At 44.7% G+C, this 21,229-nt stretch overlaps 2 protein-coding genes across 6 annotated transcripts in view; one reads left to right on the plus strand and one right to left on the minus strand.

The window, feature by feature from the left end:
* LOC135920033 (lachesin-like) overlaps positions 1 to 11,677 on the plus strand; it is a 126,682-nt gene extending 115,005 nt beyond the window's left edge. The window contains exons 8-10 of the mRNA XM_065454116.1: positions 5,449 to 5,514; positions 6,268 to 6,360; positions 7,408 to 11,677. Of these exons, the coding sequence (XP_065310188.1) occupies positions 5,449 to 5,514; positions 6,268 to 6,360; positions 7,408 to 7,505 (257 nt within the window). The 3' untranslated portion in view covers positions 7,506 to 11,677. The remainder of the gene's footprint in view (positions 1 to 5,448; positions 5,515 to 6,267; positions 6,361 to 7,407) is intronic.
* A 5,855-nt stretch (positions 11,678 to 17,532) lies between these two features.
* LOC135920448 (lachesin-like) overlaps positions 17,533 to 21,229 on the minus strand; it is a 243,778-nt gene continuing 240,081 nt past the window's right edge. For all 5 annotated transcript variants that reach the window (XM_065454917.1, XM_065454965.1, XM_065455042.1 and 2 more), the window contains one exon: positions 17,533 to 20,264. The gene's annotated coding sequence lies outside the window, so the exon portion shown is untranslated. The remainder of the gene's footprint in view (positions 20,265 to 21,229) is intronic.

The raw sequence follows: 21,229 nt of genomic DNA on the forward strand, positions 1-21,229 counted from the left end.
CGTCTATACCCGTTCGCTCTCTGATCCAAACCGCTCTCTTTCTCTCTCTTAACGTTATGCCTAGCAATCTTCGTTCGATAGCTTTTTGCGCGGTCCTTAACTCATTCTCAAGTCTCTGCCCCATATGTCAGCACTGGCAAAATGCACTGATTGCACACCTTACTTTTCAATAATAATGGTAAGCTTCCAGTCAGGAGCCGGCAATGTCTGCCGTATGCGATCCAACCTATTTTTATTATTCTGTGAATTTCCTTCTCATGATCAGGGTTCCCTGTGATTAATTGACCTAGGTAAACGTACTCCTTCACAGTCTCTAGTGGCCGACTGGCGATCCTGATCTCTTGTTCATTTGCCCGGCTATTTATCATTATCGTCATCTTCTGCATATTAATATTCAACCCCACTCTTACACTCTCTCTCTTAAGGTCTCCAATCATTTGTTGTAACTTGTCTGCATGGTTGTTGAATAGAACAATGTCATCGGCAAACCGAAGGTTGCTGAGGTATTTGCCGTCGATCTTTACTCCTAAGCCTTCCCAGTTTAATAGCTTGACTTTTTCTAAGCACGCAGTGAATAGCTTTGGAGAAATTGTGTCTCCCTGTCTGACCCATTTCCCTATAGGTATCTCCCTGCTTTTCTTGTGTAGAATTAATGTAGCTGTAGAACCTCTGTATATATTCTTACGCGAAGGACGAGCCAGTAAGACGAGAAACTATTTACAGATTATATTTACAACAACGGTTGCAGCGATGACCGGTTAGATTCACAGCGCGAGCCCAGTTCGTTCTTCCTCCTCTTTTCTGGAGTGATGGCGCCCACGCGCCTCGTTCAAACAAACAAATACCACACGCATGTAGCAATATTTTTCAAGCTTTTTACGTAAGCGTTCTCTAGTCCTTGATTACGTAGTGCCTCTAGACTGCTGGTATCTCTACTGAATCAAATGCATTTCCGTAATCTATATAAGCCACATAGAGAGGCTTATTGTACTCTGCAGATTTCGCGATAACCTGATTGATGACATGGATGTGATCCATTGTAAGGTATCTCTTCCTGAAGCCAGCCTGTTCCCTTAGTTGACAAAATCCAGTGTTGCCCTTATTCTATTGGAGATTATTTTGGTAAATATCTTATATAATACTGGAAGCAAGCTAATGGTCCTATAATTTTTCAATTATTTAACGTCTCCTTTTTTGTGGATTAGTATAATGTCTGCATTCTTCCAGTTTTCTGGGACCCTTGCAGTCTATATACACTTCGTATAAAGAGCCGCCAGTTTTCTAAGCATTATGTCTCCTCCATCTTTGATTAAATGGACGGTTATTCCACCTTCTCCTCCCGCTTTTCATCGTTTCATGTCTTGCAGCGCCCTTCTGACCTCATCGCTAGTTATAGGAGAGTTTCTGTATCCTGTTCATTACTGTTTCTAAGTGAGGTATCGTGACTCCTCTGGGTACTGTATACAGGTCAGCTTAGAATGTTTCCGCTGCTTTTACCGTATCTTCGAGATTGCTTATGATATTATCCCTCTTATCTTTTAGTGCATACATCATGGTTTGTCCTATGCCAGGTTTCGTTTTTACTGATTTCAGGCTGCGTTCATTTTTTACGGCTTCTTCAGTCTTTCACATGTTATAGTTTCGAATATCAGTTATTTTCGCCTTGTGGATCAGTTTTGACAGTTCCGCGAATTGCGTAACGCTGTGCGGCCGCCAGTCCCATACAACCGCGTAGAGCGCAGGACTCTGCGATTCTAGATGTACTGCGCTCACCGAGAAAGGTTAGAAAAACACCCACATAAGCACAGCAGAGAAGTGGCTACGTGAGGCGGTTCGACCGATAACTGTAGAAGCGTCATTCAAAGCTAGTAATTATTCTCCACTTCCGGCGGCGTTTTCTCTACTTCATTTTTAAATAAAAAGATGTTGATCCACAAATATTCTCATGAACAACGGTTAACATTTTTATTATTCACTTTTGCTTGCAGTTTGGTTGTTGCGTTGGCTCTCCCCCTTAGTAGATCGCTTAATTTCTCAACTCCTTGCGATTTTTGTTTCCGGTTTCCAATTTTGCACGAAGAGTGCTATACAATTAAGGAAAAACAGACGAGGTAACTGGTGACAGTCATCTTGCTTATGGGTATAAGGGTTATTTCAGGGTTTCATGATGGACGCTCTTTCACATCATTTTATTTCCCACCTTATCTAACCCATATCACGTGTATATGGTTCCGGGCATCTGCCAGCGTCGCGGCGAGCCGTAACTCAAGGAAATAATGAAGCAAAAAGAAAAGTTAAACGCAATTGGTGTTTTCTGCGGCCGCAACTCGTTCCTTCAGAGTACAGACCAGCTGAGTAACAGCCGCATCCCTCTCCTGGTCCCAGGATCAGACTAAACCAAGAAGGTTGAACAAACAAAAGCAACAGCTATGCGCGTGACGGTTGAATAGATGGTGACAACTGAGCACATCTCGAGTTAATCGCGCGGGTGCGGAATCTATGAGAAAACTGTCCTTCACATTACAAGAAATGCCGATAACTAGCGCCATCTAAAAGGAGTGAAAAAGGCAGCATAAGGCTGACCGATGAACAGGTGCCAAGTCTCAACATTAATCTGGCGGCGCTTTAGGAATGTGTGAGGAGTGGTGGCGTGGGTGGGGAGGGGGGGGGGGTTGAGGTATGCCACATGATTTCGGGGGGGGGGAGGCGGGCCCCCCCCTGGGTACCTGCCTGCCTCGAGTTCATTTTGCCTCGTAGCAGTGGCAGCTGACCCCAGCGTGCCGTTATATTAGTATGTCCTCTGACCGCAACGAAATCTACTGGTGCGAGCGCCGCACGCTACCGCGTCAGCCGGGGCGGCCTCACCGATAACCAGCGTTAGCTCTTAGCCCTTCGCGGTCGTACATATAGACTGCGGCGACCGCGGCGGCGCCTATACGATACGCGTCGTAGAGAGGCAATGATCACCGCTGAGCATACGGCGGAGATAGGTGCGGACACAAAGGCGCGGACGACCCATAAGCCAATCCTCTTCGCCGGCACTACAGTGCGAAAGAAAAACAGAAGGACCTCCGGACGCTCCGCGCACATCGAGGAGAGGCACGTCGAGCATTAGCGACACTCTTCCGGAAATAGGGTCCCCTATGTGGCCGGCGACGACGACTACATACGACGAGAAGCCGTGGTCAGCAGCAGCGCTGCCCGCGTCGGCCGGCGCCTCCGATTAACGGGCCGTGAGGGTCCGCGTCGCGGCGATCGAGTCGTGTGGAAAAAAAAAAAACATGACGAGAGACGACTGATCGATTTCGCGGATTTCCGACATAATGGCTTCCGGTCCGTGTTTGTTATTGCCGCCCGTGTGAACACTTCGGTGAGCCGGCCGACGACGGCTGGGCCTTCTTGATTTCTTCCTGTCCGTATACGCACTTGCCGGTCTGGATCGGTACGGTACGCCTCCCTTCCGGCTGTGCGCCGGTCGGTCGTGGAAGAGCGTGTCCTTGTGTTAGAGCCGGCAGCGATGAGCTCTGCTGCTTCGGAAGCTATGGGACAAAAAAAAAATAAAAGGGGTTTCGCCGCGGAGACACGTTGCGTTTTTCCGCTACGATTGCTGAGAATATTTGAAGGAGAGTGAGACAAGAAGCCCGAATGATGCGGGTCACTGAAAGCCGGGTAATGACGTAAGCGAAAGCGGGTACACATATTGACTGTTCGTATTATGGTAAATATAGGCGATCGGGAGAAAAAGGGGTGGTCGCGGAAGAAGCTGACCGACGGCTCGTTATCATAAGTCTTATGAATGTCCGAGAAGAAAACATCAACTCTTCCAGCATCAGTTCACTGCAAGCTTCGTGAATGTAGAAAATTTTACGCTCCCAGGGTGGCGACAGGGAACAAAAACGCAGCATGAAACCTTTCATTGCTGACGCCTTCTTGTATGTTTCCGGCACGTCCCATATCTACTGATAAAACAATTAGAATAAAAACATGTGAGGACACCTAAGCGCTTTTTATCATTTGTCAATGCGAACTCTATCATGTCCAAATGAACGCCGCCGAGCGGTCCTTCAAGTTTTGCGCTGCGACTGTGGTACATTTACCATAGCGGTACGTGCTACCCGAGCCAACACAAGCAGCAGCCTGTGGTGCCAACGCCGTATGCCACCGACATCCTGCCCAAGGAAGCAGCAGCGGCCACCAAGGGCGGCAGGCGCGCCCAGGAGCTAAGCCCACTGGGGATAAGAGAGAGAGAGAGAGAGACACGCGCGTCTGCTTCCGAGAGCGAGACGGCGGCACCCAGACGCGTGCGTCGTGCGACTACCCCGCGGATGACAACCCGTCTCGCCCCACGGCGTTGCGTCGCCGTATCTGGCGGCTATGGAAAATAAACCTGCTATGAGTAACTACTTAAGAGGGAAAAAACGAAATCAGGAGAGAAACAATTTATAATAGCTCAAATGGAAACTCATTACTTTACGAGGCGAGATCGGGATGCCTTAGACCACGCATTTATAAAGCGAGATACAAGAAGCATCTGCTTGCTGCGGTAAGGCTAGAGAAACGATGGAGCTTGTTTTATTAGAATGTGAAGGTATCTGCCCAGCGGTCGATTTAGGCACCTCTGGCCTCCTGGAAGCCCTTGGGTTCAGCGAGAGCAGGGAACATGTAAACATTTCCGCAACAGAGTTTACTATGAGGTTATTAGAAGATTGGCGGAAGAAAAGTAGGGAAACTACAAACAGCGGAGGCGTACAAAAAGAAAGTTCCTATAGGGGTTCAGGAAGTTTGTTATGAGAATTCTTCGTGGTTTTTTTTCTTTTTCTATATTTTTCCTTCTTTAACATAAGTAGGACATTAGGCAATATAATAAGAGCTTGGAGGCGCACCCAACCGCCCCGTTCCAAAGGGCACGCTCATAGCATCCATCAATCCATCCATCCATCCATCCATCCATCCATCCATCCATCCATCCATCCATCCATCCATCCATCCATCCATCCATCCATCCATTCATCCATCCATCCATCCATCCATCCATCCATCCATCCGTCCATCCGTCCATCCGTCCATCCATCCATCCATCCATCCATCCATCCATCCATCCATCCATCCATCCATCCATCCATCCATCCATCCATCCATCCAGCCATTCAACCATGCTCCGTCGAGGCACGCTGGTGACGTACGTCGCGGTGGTGCCATCTCCCCTCAAGCAACCCCGTTTCGCCCGCTCTGCTTCGTCGACGCGCGCTCGTGATGTCGCGTCGCAGCCAATGGGAATTTAGGTGCCGTTTCATTGTTACAGACGCCGGCTTTTTTTTTCACTCAATTGTGACCATTTTAGGCTTTCGCATAAAAAATGGGGGTTGGGGCAGGGGGAGGGGTCATATGGAAGCTCAGCATTGTATTTCACGGATGTATTTGTTACATATTTACTTAATTTTCTTTCAGAAATTCACGTTCCGCCAACAGCGAAAGTGAAAGAACCATCAACAGCAAGAATACAGAGCGTCGAAGGTAAGTAAAATGTTTAGCATATGTGAACCACGCGACATTCAGGAATTTGCTGCCGATGACGAGAATCAAGCAGAAGCTATGAAAGTGCAGGTGACATATCAATTTTAGTCCCTTAACGTCTTGAACAGTATAAAACCTGGTGGAGAATGCTTACATTGTCAATGCGACAGAACTCAGCCTTACCAATCTTTCAAAATTACATTGTAGGGTTTCACGTGCCAAAACCACGATCCGATTATGAGGCATGTAGTGGGGGACGCAGGAATAATTTAGACCACCTGGGGTTCTTAAAGAACCCCAGGTGGTGTTTACCACCTGGGCCGCACACTGGGAACAATAGCGTGCATCTAAATCCAAGCACGCTGGTGTTTTCTCATTTCACTCCCATCGAAATGCCGCCGCCTAGCCAGGATTCGACCTCGCGACCTCCTGCTTAGCAGCCTAACACCATAGCCACTAAGCAACCAGGGCGGGTAATCTTGCAGTCGATGCGGTTGTTTTGGACAGTGCTTCTGGCATCTGTTTGTAGCAAAATAGCAATCGCAATGTCAATTTGTCGCTCGGCCATTATGGTCGGATCTTATTGTACGCGACGAAGTTTTCATGTTGTGTGGTTGAAAAAAGAATCATATTTTTGCTGCTGCTATTTTTTCTTTGCTTGGTGTAGGTAATATCCGTCATTATTTATTGTCTGACTTGAGTGGCCAGTTCTAATAAACGCTTCATTGCGTTTTTTTTACTTACGCTGCCCAGAAGGAAAACTTGAGGCTTCGGATGCAGCCATTACCAAACATCAAAGTTTCCCGCTAAGGCCACCGATCGCTGGTTCTCTGCCAGAAGACGCAGGCAAGTACTGTGTTTCCGTGCACCCTTTTCAGCCAAACATATTGCGTCAAACTTACCTCGCCGTGCGTCTGACCGGGAAAGGAGTGAAAAGTGGGATTCGGTACTCCGTTTTGTTTCACTCGATTTCCTTTTACCCAATAGAACACCAACTGTTATTTTAACTCGACAGCTTCCTCGAGTTTTTTTCTGGGCAGTATACAGGTCGCAGACGCATCTATTGTCTCGGGGTCGCATTTTCAATACAAATGAGTGGCGCCAATGGACTGATGACGATGGGTAAATATCTTTATCGCTTGGAAACAGGATGGCAGCAATAATTACGTACAAGCAATCAAACAGGCAAAGTAAGCAAATCATTAGCCAAGTATAGAACAGAAAAACACAATGTTTGTACAACGAATCAGCCGCAGAGAGGACAGATAGGGATAGGCATGCTGTACGGAGTAGACAAGCAGGCGGAGCGGCGGGCGCTCTAGTAGGACACTCGAGAATTACGAGGCGTGAAAATTACGCTGATATAGGCGTGTGCTACTGCGTTCGTCACGTCTTCTACTGGCTTAGCCAATAAATCAGTGACAGCGATATTCTCATATCCCCATAAGCGACTGTACTAGTATAGAGCCCCAGTTAATCAGTGCCAAAATTGGCTCAGGAGTGGTGTTGCTTCTTGTGAAGCATGTACTGCAGTAGCTTAGAGTTGGAGGCTCCTGGTCCTATTCCTCATGTCCTATTTCCGAGGCCACTATAGGTGCGCTAATCATTGTCGCTTGTTAATTGTGAACCTTGCCAATGTAATTGTTGACATTTTCAAGCTGGATTTACACCTTTTAGCTTCGGCTCTTCCTTTCCAGACAAGGAAAAAATATTGAAGCTAATATACCATACCACTCACTGCTCTAGTGTCCCCATCGGGCACTACAGTTGCGATTCTATGGCAGCGACCTTAACATATGCTTTGCAGAAATGCGATCATTCCTTTCATGTTTTTACAGAATCAGTCACTTGAAGTATGAAATTCTCTTTGGTCTTTCACGGTTTTTCTCGCAGGCTCAGCGTCTCATTCAACGCGTCCAAGCGTCACTTGCACCTTCACTTGGATAATGAGGTCGTTGGCATCACTGGCAGTGCTCCTGCGTGTGACGTGATCGTGACTGCACGAGGCGCTTCGGTTCCTGGGCGGGTGCTGTGTTCAGAGCGGAACTGGGAACGCAGAGGGACGTTGTCCTGCCCACGTCACGTGCTTCCACTCGAAGAAGCGTCGAGCTTCTCTCAAGTCGGCTCCGCGCTGAGCCACCGTCTCCGCTTTACTTCGAGGACGTCCGAAGAGAACCCTCGACTGGTGACGCCAGAGGAAAGCTGCGGTGGCAGTTGTTGACCTGTTTTTCTTTTCCGAGACCCTCGAATCGAGACGTCGACCGGGCGTTTCACGTCGGACAAGAATGTAGTTGTTAGCGCCGCTGTATAGAGGACTCGTGGTGTTAAGTGATGTCACTTTGTTGTACGTGATGTGCTAGGCTGTTTGTTCAGCCGATGCCTTACGTGGCAAATTCTTCGTGTTTCATGCCTATACATAGTCCGTAAGGCGCAGCGATTCCGATGCATTGCAACGCCGCGAGCAGCGCCATCAAACGTCGAATTAAAGTCAGCACACAGAGTAGCACGACTTGCAGTAGCGACAAATGTTTGGCGGACGCAGAGAGAGATATATACAAGCTTTAAGGATATGCTGGATATGTTTGCCTGGCTGATCGCGTGGCATGGTACTCTACGTGCTGGATGTCGAACGCAAATTTTTATAATCTAAACAGGCGTCCTGCAGTGTCAATTAGGACCTAAACCGTAATGAACGACAGAATGGAGTTCCAATACCGCGAAAAGAGAGAAGGCGTTGCGACGTCGCCAACGTTAGGGGCACTAACACAGTCTTGTAAGACAACGAATTATTATATAAGACACAGTCTGCGTTAATAGTTTATCGACTCATTGACCGCATTTCAACAAAGAGGCAAGTGGCTATAGCGACAGTCACTGAATACCAGATGAATTGGTTTCACTCATTATTCATCAGCAATCATCAAAAGCAGTATGGAAAGAAGCAGATAACAGCGGAACAGTCATTAAGAGGAAGCTTTAGCTGGAAGGCTCTTATCTATATAGACGCAAAAGGAAAAAATTGTTTTTCTGAGCAACCACTGCACCCAATTTGGCGACGTATGTTGTATTTAAAAGAAAAATTTTAAATGTAAGGGCTGTCACAAACGGATTCTTGATTTAGGCCTCCGATTTTTTTATAAATATTGTGAAAAGTTACACATATTCAGAAAATGAAGCTATCACCTCTACAATTATGGAACACAGCAATAAACAATCATATCACAACTCTGTTGTGATATCATTGGTATCATTGGTATTGATATCATTGATATCAAGTTTACGGAACTGCCATATGTGCTATTGAGGCAGAAGGACAATTTTGTAAACATCAGGCCTTCGCATGTTTTAAGGTTAAAGAATATTGCAAAAAAAATTCAGGCCCTAAATCAAAACTTGGCTTCCAACAGTAACTAGAATTTAACCTAAAATGCAACAAATTTCATTAATGTTGGCCCGAGGGTTATCTCAGAAAAGCGTTTCTACGTTTTACACCTATTCAATTGGCGGCATCGGAGTTGGGCCCGAGCTAAAGCTTCCGCTTAACGCCGACGAAAGGAGTTAGCACCTTTGTAAATGGAATATGAGGGCAAACTATATTCTAAGAGCGAAATTTTTTCCTGACTGAAAAGAGACTGGTCCTTTCCCATAATTTGGGTCTCTACTGGTACGCATATAGAGATATCTTGAACTATTATTAAATTCCACCTGCGCGACCACCTGTTTCACAGTAAACAAATGACAGTAGCTCAGCACATAAACAAGAAGGGTGGATTGAAGTGATCAGCAGGACGCAAACCAGGAAAGATTCAACATGTAGTCAAGATTTCGGCAAATGGACTTGGCTTCGTCAGGGAGCTGGCGTAGAGAAGTCCCTTTGACGAGACAATGTTTCGAACTTGCAATTTTCCTTGTTCGCTCCCTGTTACTCGCTGATGTTGTGGACGTATAGCCAGATGGGTTTATCTTGGCATTAATAATTTGACGGTTCTTCATGTTCCCAAACATCTCCGCACGGCGAAACACATGTGGGTATACGCATGGGCGAACACACACGGATATGTTGTTCTGCAGTGTGCAAGAACAGTAACTACAGTTGTGCTACAATTCGACTGACAATGCCGTTATATCCAATTATTCGTCACGACGCCCTTCGCACAAAATTGGAAAAACCTTTATTCTTGCTTTCAATTCGAAACTTTTTTTGGCCAGCGCCGCCAAAAGTGAAATGCCTGATTATCATCATTTCTAACGCATATACAATCTTTTGTCGAATGCGTGCAGGCCTCTTTGTGAGAAGTAAGTAAACAATTTGTTGTAATCAGGCGTTTAAAGGTTTCTGCATGATTGGATTCAGAGCACTCCTCGTTGAGTAAATTGTTGAGGCTCCGAAGAGACCTTATAGAGTATTACACCACGCGCCGGTGACGGGCAGGTTTCAGCACAGATCAATGACGTACGAAGCAATAAAATGTCTTTTCCTGCTCTTTCCGAACTTCGGCAACTGTCAACGATTTTTGAAAGTTGCGCGCATTTTCTTCCCTAATAAATGAAATACACACCCACCCTAACGCATGCCTAGTCTCCGCGGGCCTTCGTAGTAGCGCAAGAGGGCGTCGGATTCTTACGTAAATTCTACGATTCTTTGTTTTTTCTGCTTGTTTTTCCCCAGGAGGAGTTGGGGGGGGGGTGCAGCGGTTTGGCGTCCGAATGAATGCGGTCAACCGCAGGGGCTTAGTTTCTGGTAACCAAAGGCGTTTGCTTTAGAACTCGCGTCTTGGAATATAGTGGCCTTGCCAGGCTGCGAGCGTATGAGCCCATGCATGTGTCAGTAAAGATTACGCGCGAGTTGGTCCTATCTGAGGCAAAACAATGTATGCAAGAATGGAGAGCAGAAAGAGATGGAGTAGAAAATTGGTGGCACGAACAGATACGGAGATAAATAAACCGATTTCGAAGGAATAAACTGAATCGGGCTGGCTGCTATTTCGAAAAGTTCGGTTTAAGATTCAAGACGTAAAGCGCTGTAGACAGGAAAATTGAGCATAGAGGATCAGAAGACACAAGCGGGAGATTTTGCCGACATATATAGGCGAAGAGTAGCATACGGAAAATGAGATCCATATGTCTATCGAAGAAACAGAACATGAGCGTTAAGTCGATATGCTCGGTCTATGTTTTAAACGGGAAAGGGCCCAAAGGAGGAGACACAAGAATTAAGAAATGTCGACGATACAGGCTCTAACTGCAATTCTGGCAAAACATTGAGAGTTGCAGGATGGGAGACGGGGATGAAGCCACGTATTGAACGAGTCAACTGGATAGTGGGGTTGTGCTCGAGCATTTGATGCATGATGCAAAATAAAACTGCACAACTATGAATAATGGACCTCGTTTTACTAATATACAAGAGTGAACATAAGAATAAGAGATACGGGCAACTGCTTGAAGTGTAGCACACATGAAAGGATAAGAAATGAGCTACCCTTAGAAGCTTATTACTCTCTCATCTCAATACTCACGTGTTCTTGACTAAAACACTGAGTGAGAGACTTCGCTATAGGCTCTCATTCTAACATGGTTTCTTTCCCTCCTGTATTTATCAGCTTGGCATATTCTATCGGCCTGGTATTGAGTTTCGCCTGTGATAAAACAGATAACTTTGTTTTTGTCAAATTGTGGAAGTATTTCATAAAAGAGCTATGCAAATTTCGTGAAATCTGGTTCTGTCAGGAACACAACCTGCAAATGGCGCTGCGTGCTCTAATTTTAGTTGAACCACAGATTTACAGGCGCCACGTATGTTTCAGACATGTCAACCTGAATACTTCATCCCGTTAGCACAAGTAGTGATTTAAGTAACGCCTGACTGCGTCATGACAACGTGAACATCATCTTTATAATCCACTGCAGCTAAACACGTGGTGGTGGTAATTAGAGAACAGAAGACAAATCTTCCATTCAATGCCTCTCGTGTGTGCAAAGTAGAAAAGGGCGATATTTCGCTGTGGTTTACAAGGCGGACGCAAGGAAATGCAGCGGTAATGGTTTCTGTTTCTTTCTTATTTGCGATGCATCTGTAATTGCAGAAGCACTGTGAAAAGGAACATTGCGTACATGTGTATAAAGTTGCAAATGTCGATAGAATAAACATAGCGTTATTACACGTTTGTTGCTTCCCGAATTACTTCAAGTCCGAAGTCACGTTAATCAATACTGATAAGAGAAAATGACTAAGTGAACATGAGATGATCAAAGCAATAAGCTTCCCCACTCACGATATGCACGCTTAAGTGTGGAAGTCCCTGTTGCTTTCACTTTCTTCCCCTCTCTCATTCCTCAGGTAGCATTCCAACAATGTAACTTTGATTGTCTGAGGGACCACAGGGACAGATACTCTGACTGTCAAGAGTATGTTGTCTAGTCGGTGCCTGATTATGGCTGACATCAAACCAAACCTGTCGGGCTTCCTAGGCATACACCATTGATCAAAATTCAGGTAAATGAGGAGGTTTTTGATTTGCCCAGTTCAAGACAGCTTTGAAGCCCGAAGATGCAGTAGAAGGAGGACCAGGTGTCCTGAAGTCAACTTTCATTGCAGGTTTAATAAGCTGACCTCCTTCACAAAGCTTGCGTCGCGCCATGGTCGTTCTATAATATGTCCTCTGTGGGGCTTAACTCCTTCCAGCTCGTAAGCCTATCTTTTTTTTCTGCAGCAAGGCTGACAGCACACGAGCAGTACGGCGGGATGCTCGCAGCGTGACCGCATGCAACGTGCACTCTAAGCAATTTCATGAACCCGGGAAAGCGTCCTTCGATTAACAACGATGAAACCATATTTAAGAACGATTCGTGGTGCCTTTGGCATGTCACTCTCCATTTGGGGATCGAAGGCTGTGGCGCAAAAAAAAAAAAAATTCGATTGCGGAGCTGCTACGCATTCGTATAGGTAATTACATGACTTTGTTCTTCATACACTGCGTGTTGACCTGCCATTTGTCTGCGGAAGCGGCTCAATCATGCATATTTCAGTGAGATACATGTAATAAAAAGAAGAAGAAGAAGGACAGTTAGGCACCCATATTCTTTCACTTCCCTGCGGCTTTCCCGTACGTAATGCAAAGATACGTCGAGTGAAAAGCCCATCCAAACCACTCTGTTTCGTTCTTGCGTGGTAAGCGTTCATCGTACAGGTGAGTGCCTCTTTTTGATAGCCGCTTGCGCTAACCCGTTTTTTTTGGGCGGGGAAGGGGGGATCATTCGCATTAATCTTATAACACATCCTCAGAATGCGATCGTGAAGTCCTTTTTTTTAGGAGTAATTTTTTAAAGCAATAGGACATGCACTAGCCAACTAACAATTACTTCTAATGGTAGGGATGGACTATGCCTAGATAACGATTATGTTGCTGTACGTTCCCCTCGCTTCAAATTCCTTTGCAGGCTTTGTTGACCCTGAAAAAAAAAAAGAACCTGCAGACTTCAGTGACCTCTTGTGCAGAGTCTTTTATTAACGGCGTGTGAAATTCACCCAATGATATGTGTCAGTATTGCTTCTCTTTCCAGTAGGCATTGCTAAACACTTATGGAAAGAAAAACAGAATAATTTACAACATTTATTAGGGATGGAAACATCGTGACTTGCATGCAGATTACATAAATCTGCATAATTCACTCAGTAAGCGAAATGAGGCCAAGCCAGATTCACTCGAAATCAAAATAAAATTTGTCCACGATATTTATTATTCTGAAACAGGCATAAACCGCGCACAATATATACCGGAACCACCCTATAATGTATATCAATGCGACTAGACCACTGTTTGAAGGTCAGGGAATTTTCTTGTAGGGGCGACGTCTTGGGTTATTCCTTTTTTGTTAGAACTGTTCCAGATTGGAATAGTTTGCCATCTAGCATTGTATATACCACATCAAATTATGCCTTTTTCCACGCATTGAAATAACTGTTCATGTACCTAGTTAAGCCTGTAACCTCCCTGCTGTAATGCCCTACAGTGCTGTTTTGCCCTACAATGCTCTATTTTTATTTATTAGTTAACTGCATCGCTGTGATGCAGGTAACTAATAAATAAAGATTAAATAATGAATAATAGAAGTCATGAGTAGCAGCGCTCATACTCGGACTCATAGCAAAAAAAAAAAACATAGAAGAAGAAAGAAAGAAAAAGAGGATGCAGTTTCACCCGAAAGACGAAGCAGTATTAAGAATAGCAAAGTATAAGACAATTACACGAAGGAAGATTACACCGCCGAGATACTCTCGTCTCTTGGTTTGCGAGGGGACTCAGGATCTGAAATTGAACTGTCTCCTACTATGAGGCCCTATAGGTACTCATATAAGACCGTCACTTCAGTGAAAATCTTTCTAGGTCACACGAAGTTTGTTCAAGTGCAACTGTTATTAAAGGTAATATATATATATATGGGTGGATTCAGAAAGCTTGTCCCCCCTTACCCCACCCCGCGTAAAAATAAAAGCTATCCGCCTATGCCCTAAGGCACATCAAATTGAAGAGGACTAGCTACGGTTCGAAGTGGCATCGATGCATCGCAATTCGGCAAACGCCGTCCAAACAACGAGGAGACAAGTTTTAAGACATCGAAATTATTTTTTTTTATACGCAGTTTTTAATACCACGTTCATAAAATTTGAAATGACTTTTTATAGAAACAGCTTTCAGTACGATTTTTTTGTAAAAAGAAGTCACTTTCTTCTAGCAGGAATTTTGGTTGGAAATCAAACAGTCACTTAAACTTAAAAAAAAAAAACACATTAAAACAGAATGCAACTAGATACTAGCATTGTTACCCTAAAGTGGGTTTCCATGACTACGAACAAAATGCCAAAATTTACAAAAAATATTTTTGCACGGGAATGTGAATATAGGTAATAATTTGAACAACTAATGTTACAAGAAGAAAAAAAGGAACATTGGACCACAGACCGCGGCACTCTAGGAACACAACCTGTACTAGAAGCTTCAATGAATTTGCGGAGTGTAGCAGAGACTGCCCTCCTGCAGTGCGCAACTGCACAGCTCCAAACGATAACCTGCTCTAATCGCCATACAGTCGTACTTTTCGAATGTGTAATTTGCTTTACCTGCATTATTTTTTTTTCTTCGAGTGTGTTCGTTTGCTAACGTCAATTGCTTCGAATATTTGCTTTTGTTTGCCTTGTCACTTGGTAATTTACTGCTCTCCACTTCCTCCCCCTCATGTTATAGCCCTATAATAGCTTCAAAATCTAAATAAATAAATAAATAAATAAATAAATAAATAAATAAATAAATAAATAAATAAATAAATAAACCTTGTGAACAGTCAGAAAAGTTTAAGATGATAAAGAGGGAGCTCGAGGAATATTTTATCACAAGGAGGTGTAGAAGCAGCTAGAATGAATAAACTGTTCATGTTTTTTTAGTAAAGAAACATGTACTAAACGCTGTTTTTCAGAACTCAGACTTCCTGGTCACCCGCCGCGCCGTTCTCACTATCTTCTGTATAGATGACATGCTTATTTCTGACGCAAGGGTTCATTTTCATTTCATTCATTTCATTTATTTCTCATTGTTACATGAATCGTACGAAAAAACCAAAAATGTTAGACCCGCAGCCAAAGGCTAGTGCGGGCCCATAGTCAACATGCATACATCAGCAGCTACAAAATTTAGTACGTATCTGCCTCCCAGTGATAAAATTTAAAATAATTAAGCGATCAGAAACACATGCAGGTAACAAAAAATACAGCAGATTGCAAAAAAAAAGGAATCAAGTAATTTTAGATTGGTACAGCATTTTGACAGCGATTACAAACTTGGTTGCCATTTTTACTTCATGAGGTATTGAATTTCATACTTTAGCACCATGAAACTCGGTCATTCGTTGACCAGATGTGTTACGAGAGACAGGTAAGGTAAAATTTACATTTGTTGCATTCCTTGTAGTACGGCTAGGTATAATGTCTAAGTCTGGCAGAAATGTGATTTCCGCGTCTGATGCTGTTTGTCAGAATCGCAACTTTCATTTCGGATGCCAGGGGAAATGGTAGTTTGCCGAGACGGCTGAATAGCATGGCGTTATTATCATGTGGGCTTGTGTATGTTATAATATCGAATGAGCGGATATATGTAGGTTTTACATCTGCCAGCCCATGATTCGCAGCAGTATATGATGTGGCAATGGAAGAGATAAAAGTAGATAATCATAAGTATGTTAAGATTAAAGTATGCTCTACATAGTACTATTACACAGCAAGCAGAGGCTAATTTCGAGCACATGTTGGATACATCTGGTCTCCAGTTTAGGTTTCGATCTGATAACACCTTTAAATATTTTGCGGTGTCTAATTGTTCAATAGTACCACCTTCGACACAACTTTGCACATATGTTGTGTCACGTTGAGAATATCGCGTCAACACGGTGCGATTCGTAAAAACGACCTCGAAATTACTTTTGTCGAACGTGTTGCACGCGCTCCGACGGCCCGTTCTAACAATCTTGGGCCGAATTCACGAAGCTTTTTGTTCGTAAGTCTTCAGTTCCATTGGCTGGCCGCCTTCGTTATTTTCACCCAGTCCGGCATCACGATCGGCTGAAAATGCCTCTAATGAACAATTCTGTCGTCAGAATTCTTTGTGAATGTAGGTCCTCGTCATTAACTGAGAATGCGTGGCTGCAGTGTCCAAAGTCTCTGGCATAGCGGGGTCAGCGTTAGCGCCTCGCTTCTCTGAAACCGCTCCGGCCGTGTGGGTCAAGTTGACGACCCTTCGCCGGCAGGTAACACTCAATATGGAAGTTGGTTTTGGCATCCAGTAGTTTCCTTAGGTGCATGTAGAAATGCAAGATGAACTGAAAGGTAAGAGAGAGAGAGAGAGAGAGAGAGAGAGATGAGGGGGGTGAACTACCGGGGAAGAAAACGCGCCCTCTCTATCGCTCAGAGACGGCTGAATTGAAAGGTCTCCGAACGGCAGCCACCATGAATTCAGTCCCCGGGAAGTTCTAAAGCGATGGTCGTCGATCAAAATCGTTTATTTCGCTCTGCCTCTCCCCTCTTCACCTTCTTATTTTCCGTCTTGTGCGGCCGCCGCACAAGACGATGCGATGAATAGGGAATCGGGTGGAAACTGATTGAAGATTGGCCCGCCATTCATCCGGAGAAAATTCGTTTCTGGAAATAGAACACCTTCGACTTGGATGAATTTGTTTACTTCCCTCCGGTTGATGGAGGACGCGAGCAGTGGACCCGCTGCGTTCTCCTTGCCCCCCCCCCCCCCCTTCTTCTCGCTTCTTTTTTAATCACTTTCACCTTATCCCTTTCGTCTTCTTATACTGGCATGTGCTTTTATTCCCCTCATATATTTGTTTTTCTTTCTTACCTGGCTTTTTCATTGAGTGTTACTCTCAAACGTTGCAGTCAAGCCCCTGTTGACATAACAAAACGCTGAGAAATGCTCAAGTGTAAAGTATGGCGAGACGGTTAATTTGCTTCTCTTTATGGAAGAAAAACATCTCATGCTGGCCTTCGCGCTGTGCCTTAGCAACAGAGCAGACGGTAAAATATAGATGTAACGTCATCTCGACCCAACGTACACCTATAAAACATTTGCCGAATGTCTTTGATGCTGTTTTAAAGATTTCCCTAAAAGCTATTCGATAAAAAACTGCTTTCTCGTAGCTTTTCGTCTGTAGTCCATTCCTTAATTGACTGTGATGATTAGAGCATTCGCTCATTCAATATTGAAATTGGTGGACCTTTCATGCCGTAACAGTTCACCGAGTACTGATTCTGATGACACATGGCACAAATTTTTCAACCAATTCGGTCGTTTCTTGTACCGCTCAGGATTTGCATCTAGATCTCATTAGTTTTGGCTCACCTTTAGGTTAAAGTGTTAGAGAGAGAAACTTGAGACGCTAAGTCTTGTGACATTTTTATATGCGTTGCGTATATGGCTGACATTCTAAAGCCAACGCGCACTCTGAAGCAACGACAAAGTCTAAGAAGATTTGAACACCTTTATTTATACTTTGCACATAGCACATGCCACCACTGCGTTCACAGCAGCGGAACACGACGAGTCACTGATGGAGAACTTTGTAATGATCGATGATGTATGTATGTACACATGACGGTGTGACAGAGTATTAACAGATGGTCTACCTGAGAGAGGAACTAAGAGAGTGGTGTAGCCACCTTACATTTCTGTACATGGGCGCTGGAGCTGTAATTAATACCTTAACTTTTCGTTTACTGCAATGAAAGAGCATGCAGCGGTTACGAGAGCACACAGCATAACTTGTGCTGAAAGTTCCAATTTAGGGTAATCACAGAAATAAATTACTAACATTTAGCTCTGAATTGTCTATAAACACGTCAGCTGCGTCGTCATAGGGCTTTCAATAAGCCCAGGCCTAACGCGCATTTCTGGAAAGGATGCTCAACGGGCGAATGAATTGGCGCCTCTAGACGTGACCTTCCACTTAGCTTGTCATGCTTCTCTCCCGCCTGATAAACGAGTTGCTGACTCTCTGGGATGGAAATCTTCACAAGACCAGAACAAAAGAAAAGTGAGCGGATATAATTGGGATCGTGCCACTTTAAGAACCAGACAATGACAGGCTATAAGTTTCGTGAAGCTTGATACGTCGTTTCTTTCGAGTTCAGGAAAGCAAGACAAAGTAATGCTTGGTTTGCCTTTTGGAAATTATCCGCCCGGGTTCATTAAGTCCTTTTGGTCGCCTGAAGATTTACGCGACAGTATGCAGGCCGTCTCGAAGGAGACCTTCGCGGCGTCTGCGGCAGATGTTCCGTCCTACACTTCTGACAGATGTTACGTACGAATGGGAACTGAATTCCGAAAAAAAAGGGCGCGACGCATCATTCCTCCATACTGCCGGTTCTCAGAGCATCGCGGTCCATCACGCTCCAGCTCGAGATCGGAGAGGCCGCCGCACCTTCTCGGGGTTGCCACGAGTTATAGAGTTAACAGCGATATTACAAAAACCAGGTCTGATCTTATCGCTGTCTTTGTCGGATGCCAAGAGAACGATGCGCGCCACATTGAACGTCATTCTGCTACAACCCAATAGAATGGTTTTCGCTAGATGATGTTTCAGGGAATGAGCACGAAGAAGCGAGGAAAGCTACGCTGGCACGTAAGCTAATGCACAGCGAAAGCCGAGCTACAAAGTACGGATCCTTGAGTGTATGACAGCTTACGTCCCCTGCGGAGACGGTGTAGCTGCTATCATTGGGAACACGACGCCGATAGCTATTCTCAGATGTTCGTGCGTCTGCGCACTTGGGGTAGTTTTGCCTTTGTCGAAATTTATGTTGATTTTTTCCGTCGTTCGTGCACACGACTTTGTTTCCTTCCATTTGGCTGGTTGGGAAACATGCACGTAAGCTACAGCTCCGTGAGTAGGCAGACGGCATGCAGATCAGATAACAGCGAGGCAGAAAGTTCAAGAGGCCGAAGACATTGAATTGTAAACACTTACGTATGCTTCTATATACAGGCTGCTTCAGCCAACCATAACCATAGTTTGAAAATCTGCCATTATAAGACGACGCCAACAAATGCATGTTGCTCAATTTTGTACGTAGTGTGCCACGCTACTTTTGTATTTTGCCTAGTTAAATAATTAGTCAAGATTAATGACCAACTTCCGACGCAACGAAACTAGGAAGAAAAGTCCAATTAGAAAGTTGCAGAGCGGTTTACAAAACGTCCGATCGGACAGTTTCTGTCTTTCTATCAATTAAGTATTAGTGTTTTTCCGCTTGCTGCAGATGCCCGGGAAAAAAAAAATACCACGTGACATGCACGCTTACGCTTCGTGATTGCAGCGCTCCAAAACATTTCTCGCACAAACGAACATAGCGCCCAGCCGGGTGTGCTGCCGCTCAAAAGGCGACATGGCAGGGACGCAGGCGTCGGCTGTGCGATTTACGCCACCGATGTGCTTCCCTCGCGGCGGTTCATGATAACAATAAGCAGGCGCAACGGCAGCACACCTGGCTAAATGCTGTGTTAGTTTGTACGCGGAGCGTTTGGGAGCGCTGAAATCACGGCGCGCAAGCGGACATGTCACGTGGTATTGTTTTTTTGTTGTATTTCGCGGGCATCTGCAGCAAGCGGCAAAACACTAATTCCTAATATATAGAAAGTTAGAATCTGTTTAATCTGACGTTCTGCAAACCGCTCTGTAACTTTATAATTGGAATTGTTTTTCCTAGCTTCATTGCTTCAGAAGTTATACAATTAGTCAAGATTATTTAACCAATTAAACAAAACACAAAAATACTGGGACACACTACATACACAAGTGAGCAACATGCAAGTTTGGTCGCGTCGTCTTAGAGTGCATCGGCATATTATTAAACTCTAGCTCAAGTTAGCTGAAACACTCTGCATACATGCACTCCAGCCGTGTGAACAACACACGAGGTAACAATACAACAATGCCACTTATTTACTCTACTGTACAGACAACTTTGACTTGTTTCGGCAAGCTACTGAGCCTGTTGATGGAGGATCTGGGACGTGTCGGTTTCGAGCGCCGCGTGCGAGTGCTGGCCCGATGACGTGCCAAGTCACCTAGGAGACCGTGACGTGGCAGGCATCGCTGACGTTGCAGGAGGGATGCCACTTTTTGCTCGCATTGCCTCGCTTCACTTGCGCACGTCTTCGATGATAAGATGATGGAAGGCTCTCGATCACCATAACCTTAAGAAGAGAGAGCGAGAAGAAAGAGGGAAAGCCGGGATGGTAACCACATAAGAGTTTGACTGGGTAACTTACCCTGGTGGGGGGAATGAATTTGGGGAATGCAAATAAGATTGAGAGAGATATATATAGAGAGGAAAAAAATACTTTGTGAATTGCGCCCGAGATCTGCAGGAGGAATATAGATACATGAGATACGTGGACACATGAGATAACGTGCTCTCTCAACTGATGCCAGATTACAACTTCATAAGATTCCGGTGGTGATATCACCATAACTCTTCACGCACACAGATGCGAAGTATGTGTCGAATATTTATGCGACGAGCGATTCAGGATAAAGCCGCATATTTCCGCAGCCTCAGCCTGAAGCCTGGTTTTCAACAACGGTGTCACACGGTTTTACTGGCTACGTTGGGAAAGCGGTCGGAAATTCAATGCTTTGACAGATCCCGTTGCTCGTAAAATTTTGACGAGGAGTGTGAATGTAGGAATAGGCGACCAGATTACACGGGCCTCGACGTTTCCTCTGGTGTACATTGTGGTATGCTTAATCTGACTAGCGCCGGGATAATGTAGCAATCATACAGAAGTGTTTTTGCTTTCGTGCTCCGTCACTCGACCGAGCAGCGTTCGACTTGCGTAATCACCAACATCAGCGTCTCCGATTATTTCAGCTGAAATTGTGCCACAACATACATTCTCTAATCGCCACTGGAACATAAATGCATCTTTGGTTTTTTTGCGACAACCGAGAAAAAGAAAGCTTGCTGGTGGATTTTGGCAAATACCGTCAGCTCTAGTTGAACGTGACTGTGTTCTTAGAACATGCGCCTCACAGTTTAGACTTTTGTGAATTAATAAATGTTAGCGAAAGAGTGAGTTAACTTCTTATGAAAATCAAAAGCATTGCTTCCACTGCGGAGGATAACTTGGCGAAAAAAAGACCTTTTGCTTCTGCCATC

The sequence above is a fragment of the Dermacentor albipictus genome, chromosome 1 (genome assembly GCF_038994185.2).
Source record: "Dermacentor albipictus isolate Rhodes 1998 colony chromosome 1, USDA_Dalb.pri_finalv2, whole genome shotgun sequence".
In the NCBI taxonomy this organism is placed as follows: Eukaryota; Metazoa; Arthropoda; class Arachnida; order Ixodida; family Ixodidae; genus Dermacentor; species Dermacentor albipictus.